Genomic DNA, 11,448 nt, shown 5'->3' on the forward strand with positions numbered 1-11,448 from the left:
TCATTTGAGTTCAAATTGCTCGATGGTGGATACGTAGGATTTAGACCAAATATGGATTCTTATTTCTTTATGTGCAAGAAAGAAAATAGATTATTATTCCTTTTAGGCTTTTAGCAAAGAATCTGTCAAATATCCGTGAATACTAGGCTCCAGTAGTCGAATTGAATTAATTAATCATCATAATTAATGACCATAGGTAAATCTTATAACATACCTGTTCCTCTAAAGCATAAATTTGATATGAAATTTGAAACTCATTAGTGTCAAAGTAGTGCATTAGTCTTATTAGATATTCAACTGACAGCACTATGCATTGCATTGCATTCCACATTTGGCAATTAATGCTGCCAAAGAAATATTCCATTCAATTTCATATGTGCAAAATGCATGAGAAATTTGAATGGGCAACAACAAATCTTCAACAAAAACAATCTATTAGCCCCAAATCAGGGTTCCAACAGTTGATTTTTTGTTACCAATACCACTCCTAGAGACAAAACAAGGGCCTAATTCAACTACACCTGTTGTTTGCTCCCTGAGCAGTTGAGCACCACATAAATATGGTCACAACCAATACGAGAATCAAGATTTTGAATTATGGTCACTAACGAACTTAAACTATCACCTTAAATAGTATTCTTATTGGTACTATCGTCTTGTCGAAAACACGACACCATATGAGCACCCAAAACACATGGAACTTATTTGGAGAGGATATTTCTTTCTTTTCCTTGGGATATTGGCACTATCGTCTTGTCAAAACTCATGAGCTAAGATTCAAATTATCCAACAGAATAGACCATTCTCTCAGATAACTCTGGACCCACGACGTTCTTGTATTTCTGCAGCTGGGTCTCCAAATACTGCCTCCCCTCAGGACCAAAGGCATTTCGCAGATCCTTCAGATATGAAAGGTTCAGTATGCACAAGAAAGAACACCAAGAGCAAGTCAGATAGTATAAAACACAAATCATGCAGTAGTTTCTGTTGTTAAAACACAAAGTATCTTACCTTAACAAAAAAAAAAAAAAAAATGAATAGTTTACCCTACAAATATCGGTTTTCTTGCTCCCTTTCTACATTGCTCTAACTTGAGCAATCTCATTTCATGAAGGGTGATTCATCATGAACCCATATTTATTCAAGGGGACCTAAGGACTAGGGTGAGCTTTTCAACCATTTATTGAATTCTGGTTATGTTATATGAATTTTGAAACACTTATCACAAGCCTAGACTCATTGAAGCTTTTTTTTTTTTTTTTTTGCATTTTTTTTACAATTTGTCATAATAGCTAAAAAAATGTATGCGCCAAAGAATTAACAAGCATACCCTGTATCTCAAACAAGTTCCCTCTACCCCAACCAAAACTCTGCTGACATCACAATTTTCCGCGTTGCCATATGCAGTGGTTTCAAGTTCAGGTTCATCGTCAGAGCTTTCTTCAGAGTCTACGGTTTGTTCATCCTCATCCATTCGGACATCATTTGCATCTTCTTGGTCAATGTCATCAAGGTGCCTTTCTGTTGAATCTTCGGTAGCTTGATGGAGGGAAGAATCGCCATTTTTTAAAACGGAGGAATCTGATAAGACAACATAAGGCCTTTTGTCAAGCAAGGGCCTTGCAATGTCAAATGAGACCCACCTGGAGATTAGCATGCTGTCAGTCATGAAAAATAAAACTAACGCACAATGAGATCAAAGTTTACGATAGGTAAGCCAGATAACGCCCATATTTATACATGGCAAGACTACGATGGTGCAACTTGGTCCTTTCACATCATCAAGCCAAAAGGCATAGACATTGGCAGATTGCACCAAATTGGTTATCAGAGTGAAATATCAAAAAAGACCAGAAAGAAAAGCAGAGAGATTGAGGCAAAGTAAAAGCTGAAAAAATTAATTTATAAACAGCAGCATGACAAAGTGGCTTCATTTACATGTCAAAATGAATTAACTTACTGATAACAAAGTGGGCATAAAAGCTCCGATGGACGATAGGAAGCTTTGTATCTCATCTTGTTGCATGAGTGAATATAGTAGCCAAGATAATAGTACTGAAGACTAGGGCAATGAGCCTGGTTTTCTTTCACCCAACCTATTTCTTGAAGTGCTGAGTACTTGCCAAGTGATAGGAAGGCAAAGTCTGGATCCCAGAATAAATATTTGCTTGACAAACATTTGGGAAGGACATCTATAACACCAACTGCCACTAATTTGCCATCTATTAAATATTGTTGATGGAAAGAGCCAAAGCCACAAGGTGGAACAGTGCTATCACCGGTGGGAGAAACAAATAATAATGGAGTATCAACCAGAAACCTGCGATATGAGGTCTCCGTGACATGGTCTGGTTTATCATTATGTACTTTGAGCTGATATCGCCTATACAGAGCAAATTCTTCTGGATCAAAACTGGATCTATTCATTCTGATCTCAAACTTTCGCTTTTTCACCTGACAATGTGGAGGACTACTCAGACAATTTCCACCAATATCACGCTTCATTCCAGATTTTTTAGAAGTTTCAGCACTTTGAACACACTCACTCTGGCAAACTTGCTCCGTAGGAGCATAGAAATTGATATGCCCATTGCAAGCCCTGACAGAAAACCCAGAACTTTTCACCATCGGATCTAAAGGCACTACTAACTTTTCTGCAATAATTTTGGGAGATGATGCATTTTCCTTTTCACCATTTTGTGATGGTTGGGAATTATTCCTATTCTTGTCACCTGATTGAGTTCTTTTTATAGAGGCTGCAATTTGAAATGCTATATTGCTGCTATATAACATATCTTCTGATCCACTGGCTAGTAATTTTTTCTTCCCTTGTGAAACCTTTCTGACTAAAGGTTTTGGTAACACAATATGAGAAGGAAATTCCCCCTTCTCAATCAACATCTGTACTATTTTATTAATTTGATCTGATAAATGGCGCAAAATGTTTTCAACCTCATTCTGCTCTTCCTTGCTGGCAGATAGAGATTCTTCTGACTTGGGGGATGAGACCTTATGACGGACACAGCTTTCTGATTTCTTTGAAGTAGTTGCGTCCTCAGATGTATTAGCTCTTTTGGCATCCAAGGATCCATCTAAATACCTATACAGATGAAGGTTTAAGGGGAGAAAAAGAAACGGGAGATTTCCAGACTGCAGATATCTAAGGATCTGAAATACTTATACTAGAAAATACTAACATCCAATATATTCAACCCCAATGAAGACCCCACTTAAGTGTTAAAAAAGGGAAAGAAGAAGCAGACCATAACTTATTAAGGTAATATATTGATGCAATTCAAATTTTCAGCCATCTCGCATCCCAACGACCATAGAAAATAGTGACTTATAAACCAATAAATAAATAAGTAAAGGTTTTCGGTTTCTTAAAAGAGTAAGTTACATTGTATTTGCCTCAAGAAAAATATACAATGGGAATTTCTAACTTCAATGATTAGTTTGTTACAATGTGTTTGCCTCAAGAAATATCACATTATGCAAGCATACCTTTGCAATCGTCTAGATACACGAACCTGCTCCTTGGAAGGAACAAAGTCGCTTGCTTTCAAACGAATTGTATAAGAAGGGCAGCATGTCCTTTCCATCTCTGGCTTATAAAGAAAACATCCAGATCTTCTCCAACCCCGATCAAGAAGTCCTAGCAAAAGATATCAAAATGAAACTGGGTTCATATGAGAAATTTATGCATGCAAGCATTGTTTTACCATAAAACTAATGGAAAAAGGCAAGAATCTTTCCAAATGTCAGAAGTAAATTTATAACTTTACACAATAAAGAAGGAAGCAAGAAGTAGATCATCATGCAAAGATTACTACTTCAATATAAAAATAATAGCATCACACAACACATTTTGTTCAAAAATAAACACTTTAAAAGAGTAAAACATTGAACAAACCAGAACCACTTTTGACTTCAATCAAGAATGAACACATTGTTCCAAACCTAAAGACAGCTAGAACCACCTCACAATGTAAATATCAAGCTTGTTATCCACTTACAAACAAAAGCATACTACAAAAGAAAAAACTATTAAAGCATAAAAAGCACTCAACATTTTCTTTATTTAGAAAAAGGGAAAGTGAATAGGTGGATATACGAACTGAGAAACATATCATGGACAAACAATGTACAAGTTGCACATACCTTGGTAGTCATCCACAGTAAGGCTATGCGCCCACAAGCCTGCAACAAGAATAATAGAAAAAAGAAACTAGTTAGAAAATTGTTATGTTAATAGCATCATAAACGGGAGTCCATAGAAATCCAAAGAAAAAAGAGACAAGGGAAAAACTTCTCAATCAAATTTATCAACAAAATTTTAACTACATAAATGAATTTTCCAAATTGGAAATTACACCCCTATAAGACTCTAAAAACTAGATGGTATCTACCAATTTTCATGCAAAGTTCAATAATACACCATCAAATGAAGTAATGAACATTGTTCGTAGTTTGTTACACCAAACAACAAACTGTGGTAAACCGAAACTAAATAATTCTTTCTTACGTACACCAACAAAACAAACATGGCAAAATCAAACCAAATTAGAAGTGAATCTCATAGCTGCTAGCTCTCTCTATAGCACAAGTACAATTCAGACACTAAGAATTTCAATTTTATTACATAACTTCTTTAAAAATTTTCCCATAAGAATAGTTCAAACACCGATAATCATCCTGAATCAACATCGAGAAATCGAAGAGAGTTTTCTTAATAGAAAAACAATAATTCGTGAAGCAATTGAATAAATGAACACTATATATTAAAAAAGGGAAAATTGAGAGAAAGGGAAGGGGGTACCATGAGAGATGCTAGAGCGGCGGGGCGATCTGCAATAGCCGCAAGTGGTTCGGCGGCGACCACAATCGACGACGACGCTTTCCTTTCGCGGGTTAGTTCTGCTGCTGCTTGCCATTCCTCCTCCTCCTTCTTCTTCTTCTTCTTCTTCTTCTTCTTCTTCTTCTTCTTGGGTTACTTGTGGATGTGGATTCCTCCTTGGGTGACTTGTGTTGTAGCGGCCACAGCAATCAGAAGCTTCTTTCAGTCTTCACAGACACGCACACGCACACTACTTCCAGTTTGCTTCCTCTGCACTTTCCTCTCTTTTGTTTTTTTTCAGTTTTCCTTTCTATTTTTTTATGTTTTCGTAAAAGAACATGTCAATGTGAAAAAAATATAAAGTTTAGTAAACACCTAATTCGATTTTTGTTAGATGTGATTAAAAAAAAAAAAAGATAACCACATACCACGTCAAATATTAATAAAAATTAATTTAATAACAATTTTGTTTATAATAAATGAAAATTTTAAATTCATACAACAAAAAGACTAACCACCATCACCAATACTATCAGCTTTTTCATTTATAGGTGATAATGCAATTTGTACTTGCAGATAATCGCTCTATCCATATCCAGTTGAAGCAGGTAATTACTTACCACTCCGGGTTTTGAGCGGAGTGTTTTTTTGTTTGGAGTGAGACGGGATCGAATTATGGGCATACATATCCCGCTATATATAGACCAAGGTTGCGAGAACCAAACCAGTCATTAAATGGTCTAACCAAGGTCGAACCGATTTAATTAAATATACAATAAAATTATAAAAAATATTCAATATATAATTTCAAATATTTAAATTCCATGATTTCTACGCTAACAAATTCAAAATTTCACACTTTCACACAATAAATTATTCATAATTTATCATTAAAGTTTAAAAACAACTTCAAACATCATAACTTAACTAAAGAAAATCAAAACACACATAAATGACAAACACAAAATGTTCTACTCAAAGTTCTAAAAACCGGACGGGTCATTAAACCGCTCTATTACTGGTTTACTGATTCAACCGGTTCAACCGTGATCAACCGGCAAAACAATTTAAAATAATAAATAAAATATAAATAAACACACTAAAACATAATTATAGTTTAATATAAACATTCAAATGTCATCCAAATTAAAAGTATTACATCAACCACAATATTATAATTTCATCCAAATACAAACTCAAAAGTCAAATAACAAAAGAAACAACCAAACATGAAATGGGCATCAAAGTTTGTCAGCAATCATCAAATTTGCAAAAAGGAGGACAATCTCTAAATACTTCTTGATTGATACTATCATTCATTCCTAAAAATTATCAGCACAATAACAAGAAACAAAGACAATTCCAATAGCAAGGATCATAACAACAACAATTTAACAAATTAACAAGAACAAGCCCCGAATAGAAAAACCAGCAACCCAATAACAAGAAACAATGACCATCTCAATCTCAAAAATCACAATAACAACAATTTAGCAAATTAGCAAATTATCAATGTGAGAAGAACACAACAACCCAATAATCTCAAGGACAATAATAGATACAAAACAACAATTTAGCAAATAATCATGAACAACACTTGAGTGGAAAATTCAGCAAATTAAATCGCAACAACCTAACAATTTAGCAAATTAAAACAGCAGCCGCCCAACAATTTAACAATTATCAACTTAACAAGTTCAAGAACAAAAAATCACAATGAAACAAATATAATTAAAGACAACAGAACAACAGAATCAAAAACATGATCAACAATCTTAAACCACATTAACAACAACAATAATTGAAGAAGAAAAATCACAGATTAACTATCCTAAACCAATTAAAACAACAATTACAGTAAACAATACCCTCTAGAGCACAGAGGTGAGGGAGCAGGGAGGGCTGGACGCGGCAGAACTGGAGAAGTGGCCTGGACCGCCGCGGAACTGGAGAAGGGGTGGCCTAGACCGCCAAAAACTGGAGTTTCGGAGGGTGGATCGCAGCAGAACTGGAGCAGAGGAGGGTGGAGCGTGGCGGAACTGAAGCAGAGGAGGATGGAGCGCGGTGAAACAGATCCCACGCGACGGAACAGTGGCTGCGCGACGTCGGAACGACACGAGACGAGTTGCAGTGGGGACGGCGGCTTCGAGGGAGTGAGGGATGAGAAGTGGAGATCTCGAGAAGAAGGAGATGCAGCTTAGGGGAAATTAGGTTTACCGTAAACGAAGGAGTTGGAGGGGCAGAAGCGCGACAGAGACGGAGGCCAGGCGACGAGCACGACGGTGGTGGATTGGAAGAAGCTGCGGCTGAGCAAACAAAGTGCAGACTCCACTCCTTGCGGCGGCAGCGGCGCTGTAACCCAGGGGCGTGTTCTGGGGAATGAGAGACCGACGAAACGAGGGAGGAATGGGAATGGCTCGAGGGAGAAGAGAACTGGAGAACCTGGCTTTCTCATTTTACCTAAACGCAAAACGACAACATTTTATGAGAACGGGCCGGATCCTGGTTTGATTCGACCGGTCGGTTCTCGGCCGATTTAACGGTTCTCGAGCGGTTTTTAAGACAGTTTCTGGTATTAAACCGAACCATATTAGCATACGGTTCGCAGTTGGCCGATCCACTGGCCGGTCAGATCCGGTTTTTGAACCATAGTTCTACCACCAAAAAAATAATATTAAACAAAGAGTAATTATTTAGATTAGTCCTCAAGAATTTTAAAAGCAGACATTTTAGTCTTTAAGAAAAATTAATACACAGATCAATCCTCAAAGTTTTATTAATACACAAATCAGTCTCCAGTTTATTTTTCGGCAAAGTAATTACCCATATTAGTCTCCAAGAATTTTAAAAGCGGACATTTTAGTCCCGAAAAAAATTAATACACAAATTAATCTCGGGAACATTTTTCTCTCTGAGGCAGTCCCCCATCCATTTTACTTTCCCTATATGTGAACTTTCATTATTATTAACTTAGCTTTGTGCATGTGGACAACAACACTAGCATATTAATACATTCTTTTCGTTAGAAACAAGTAAGGTGAATAATAATGTTTTGAAATTCAAATTAAAACATTTTCTTTTAATACAAACATATTTTTTAAAATAGACATCTTTTGATTATATTAAATACAGAAATATCAAATGGTTTCAACTTTAAATTTCTTATAGAATAATTTATAATAATTTTATTGAATATTATTATTATTATTATTATTATTATTATTATTATTATTATTATTATTATTATTATTATTGGGTGACTATATATATATACTTTTTATATTATAAATACATACATAAGAATCTAATGAATAAATTTATCATTACTTTTGTCCAAAAATATAAAAAAAAAATATATGGTTATGTATTATTATGCAATTAATAATAATAATAATTTTTTTTTACGGAGGACTGTTATATCTGACAGTAAAAAACGTTGGGATTGATTTGTATATTAATTTTATTTAGGGACTAAAATATCCATTTATAAAATTTTTAGTGACTGATCTAGGTAATTATTCTGTCGAAAATTGAACTGGGGACTTATTTGTCTGACGGAGTAAAACCTTGGGGATTGATCTGTGTATTAATTTTTCTTGAGAATTAAAATATCTGCTTTTAAAATTCTTGGGGACTGATTTGGGTAATTACTCTTAAACAAATAAGTTTTCAACAAAACAAAAAAATCACAATCATCCTTAAGTATTCGAATGTCTCCATCATAAACAGGTAACCCAAAGCCACCATCTTCAGAAGTACTACCAAAAGAAGCCGTATTTGAGAATTCAATTACAACATCAGGCATAACTAGGGGTGTACATGGGCCGGGGTAAAGCCGGATTCGCCTTAACTTGGACCCAACCCTAAATAATGAGCGGATCTATTTTTAAGATCTTTATCTAGCCCTAGATCTGGTGAAATCTTACTACTTTCGGATCACACTAAAACTGGGTCTAAACCGGTAAAGTCCGGGTCTTGATAAATTTTATGTCAAAAAATTATGATGCACTTATTTATAAAGGAAAAAAAATACTTGTTATGGAGAAGTTGATATCCATATTTGAACTTCAATTTATCCATAAATTCTAATTTCATACTTTTTTTATCTATTTCTAATTTAACAAGTGTGATTAAAAACAAAACAATAAGCTTATAATTAATATAACATAATATTGAAATTAATTTAAAACATATATACCTTTTATAGTCCCCTTAGGGTGCACATGGGCCGGTGAAGCCAGGTTCACCTTGACTCAGACCCGGCCCTAAATAATGACCGGGTCTATTTTTGAGACCCCTTATCCAGCCCTACACCTAGTGAAATCACACCAAATTAGCCCCAAAGTATTTGGGTTCGGGTCGGGTCATGTCATGTACATCCCTAGGCATAACCAATACAAAATAAAACCAGAATTCAAATTACATACAGCAAAATAAATCAGAATCCAAAATCCAAAAAAAAAAAACCTCAGCCATGATAATCCAACAATAATACAAATTACATATAGTAAAATAAAATCTCAGCCATCAAAATCTAGAATCCAAAATTGAACTTATCACTATTTTTGACAATTATATCAACCAGAATCTATTCTATTCAGCAACCAAAGACAAGAATCCAAAGTAGTAAGCCAGATGTTCGACGATGAGGATAGAGACGACGAGTTCAGAACGACCGATGATGATAAGGATAGAGGCAAGCTTGACGAATAAGACAGAGACGGTGATGCCAACAGTAGCTCTGAATTGACCTTTTGGCAACGTGAGGAGAAGAGCAGACATTCGAGCAACGAGGATGGCAACCGCTAATTGTCATGCTAACGCCGATAGTGGTGGGGCTGACAGTGGGGCGTGGTGATAAAGAGAATTGTTGTTAGTCTAGATTTTCATAAAATACAATTCCATCATTGAAAGTATAGTCTAGACCAATAATGAATTCTCAAGATCAAATAATAAATTCAATAAAAAATAACCGAGAGTATTTAACTCCCGGGTCGTCTTCCTAGGAGTTGCAATGAAATGTACAATTATTGGCTATTTGAGAGAGAGCATGGAGATTGGGAATGAAAGCAAGGGAGCTCTGAAATGTAAATAGCAAGAATTGAAACAAGCATACAAGGAATTAAAAAGAAAGCAATTAAAGGACACTTGGTAAGAAGTGGGTAATCTAGGGTTCCTATCCTAGTTGTGGACCACAAACATGGCAATTATGTGGAATCAATCCAAACTAGTCAATCATCCTTGAGAATTAGTCAAAAGTGTAATTGATCTCAATCCATAAGTCCTAGTCAACTCACTAATCACTTAGTGAAAGACTAGCGTCAATGGAAACCAAACCAATTAACTATTCTCACACAATGCAGAATGGACATCCACAACTCAATTCCACCCAAACACCCAATTTCTCAACCAAGGAATTAAACGTGCAAGAAATCAAACATTAAAGCAATAAAGTTAAAGCAATTAAATGCAAGGAAAGAAAATGGCAAGAAAGTAACTTAACATGCAAGAAAGTAAATGAAAGCAAGTAAAAGTCAAAGCAATAAAACTTCAAATGTAAGAAACCGCTTGGCAAGTAATTGAGGACTAATGCTACCTATCCTAGCCATTGACCACAAACATATGATTATTATGAAGAGTAAATCCTACTTAGTGAACCTTACATCGAAGATAAGTCAAATAGACATAGTTATTTTCAATCCCTAAGTCCTATGTCAACAATAGGGGTCACAAAGAGTCAAGGGAGACCAAATTAACTAACTACTCTAATGTATCAAGCAAGAATGGACATCAATGACTCAAGGAGCACCAAAGTCAACAATTTCAAGCCAAGAGTGGATAAAAACTAAGTAAAAAACCAAGCCAAGTATTTTACCAAACACTTGGTGTGCATGAAAATAAAATAATATTAAAATATATTAAAAATAAATTCTAAAGCTACCAAAGCAAGAAAATAGCAATAACAAGTAAAGAAAGCAATAAATGACATGGAAACATAAATTGCATTAATTAAAAGTAAAATGTAACAAGAGTGTCATAAAACATAAAAATGGCCAAATGAAAGAAATAACAAGAGAAATGAAGAAGAACAAAGAAGCAATAACAATAAATGACAACAAAAAATAAATAGAAATAAGAATTAAAAGTAGAAATTACAAGAAATTAAATTAAAGAACCCGAATTCTAGAGAAAGGGGGAGCTTCTCTCTCTAGAGAACAACCTACATAATACTAATCTAACCCTAATCCCCCCTTCACATGGAGTAAGGCCTTCCTTCATATAGCACTCAATCAACTTCAGAAAGCCCCAAAATTGGGCCCTGGAGGCCCAAAAATCGCCCCCAACGATTTGCAATAAATGAGTCACGCGCTGGGACGTGTTCGCGCACACAAGCTAATTTTCTTCTTGTGCGTACGCACAGGTGGTCGTGTGTACGCACACATGGTTTTGTGGCTCTTGTGCGTACGCACACTAGGTTGTGCACACGCACACTCCAATGTGTACTTCTCCTTTGTTTTCTTCATGTTTTCTCCCTTTGTACATGCTTCCTTCCACTTTTTCCTTGCCAAACTTGCCTTTAGGACCTAAAATCACTCAACAAACATGTCATG

General features: G+C 35.5%; 1 protein-coding gene across 1 annotated transcript; it reads right to left on the reverse strand.

Moving 5' to 3' along the window:
• Positions 1–257: 257 nt before the first annotated feature.
• On the reverse strand, positions 258–7,295 carry LOC107622768 (arginyl-tRNA--protein transferase 2). The gene is made up of 7 exons (XM_016324788.3): positions 6,706–7,295; positions 4,820–5,147; positions 4,162–4,200; positions 3,505–3,655; positions 1,961–3,100; positions 1,331–1,643; positions 258–899 (listed from the first exon to the last, which is right to left on the reverse strand). The coding sequence occupies exons 2-7, from the start codon at positions 4,932–4,934 to the stop codon at positions 783–785; spliced, it is 1,875 nt and encodes a 624-aa protein (XP_016180274.1). The 5' UTR covers positions 4,935–5,147; positions 6,706–7,295; the 3' UTR covers positions 258–782.
• Positions 7,296–11,448: the final 4,153 nt, after the last annotated feature.

Source organism: Arachis ipaensis, chromosome B10, assembly GCF_059453495.1.
Source record: "Arachis ipaensis isolate K30076 ecotype BB chromosome B10, ASM5945349v1, whole genome shotgun sequence".
Classification (NCBI taxonomy): Eukaryota; Viridiplantae; Streptophyta; class Magnoliopsida; order Fabales; family Fabaceae; genus Arachis; species Arachis ipaensis.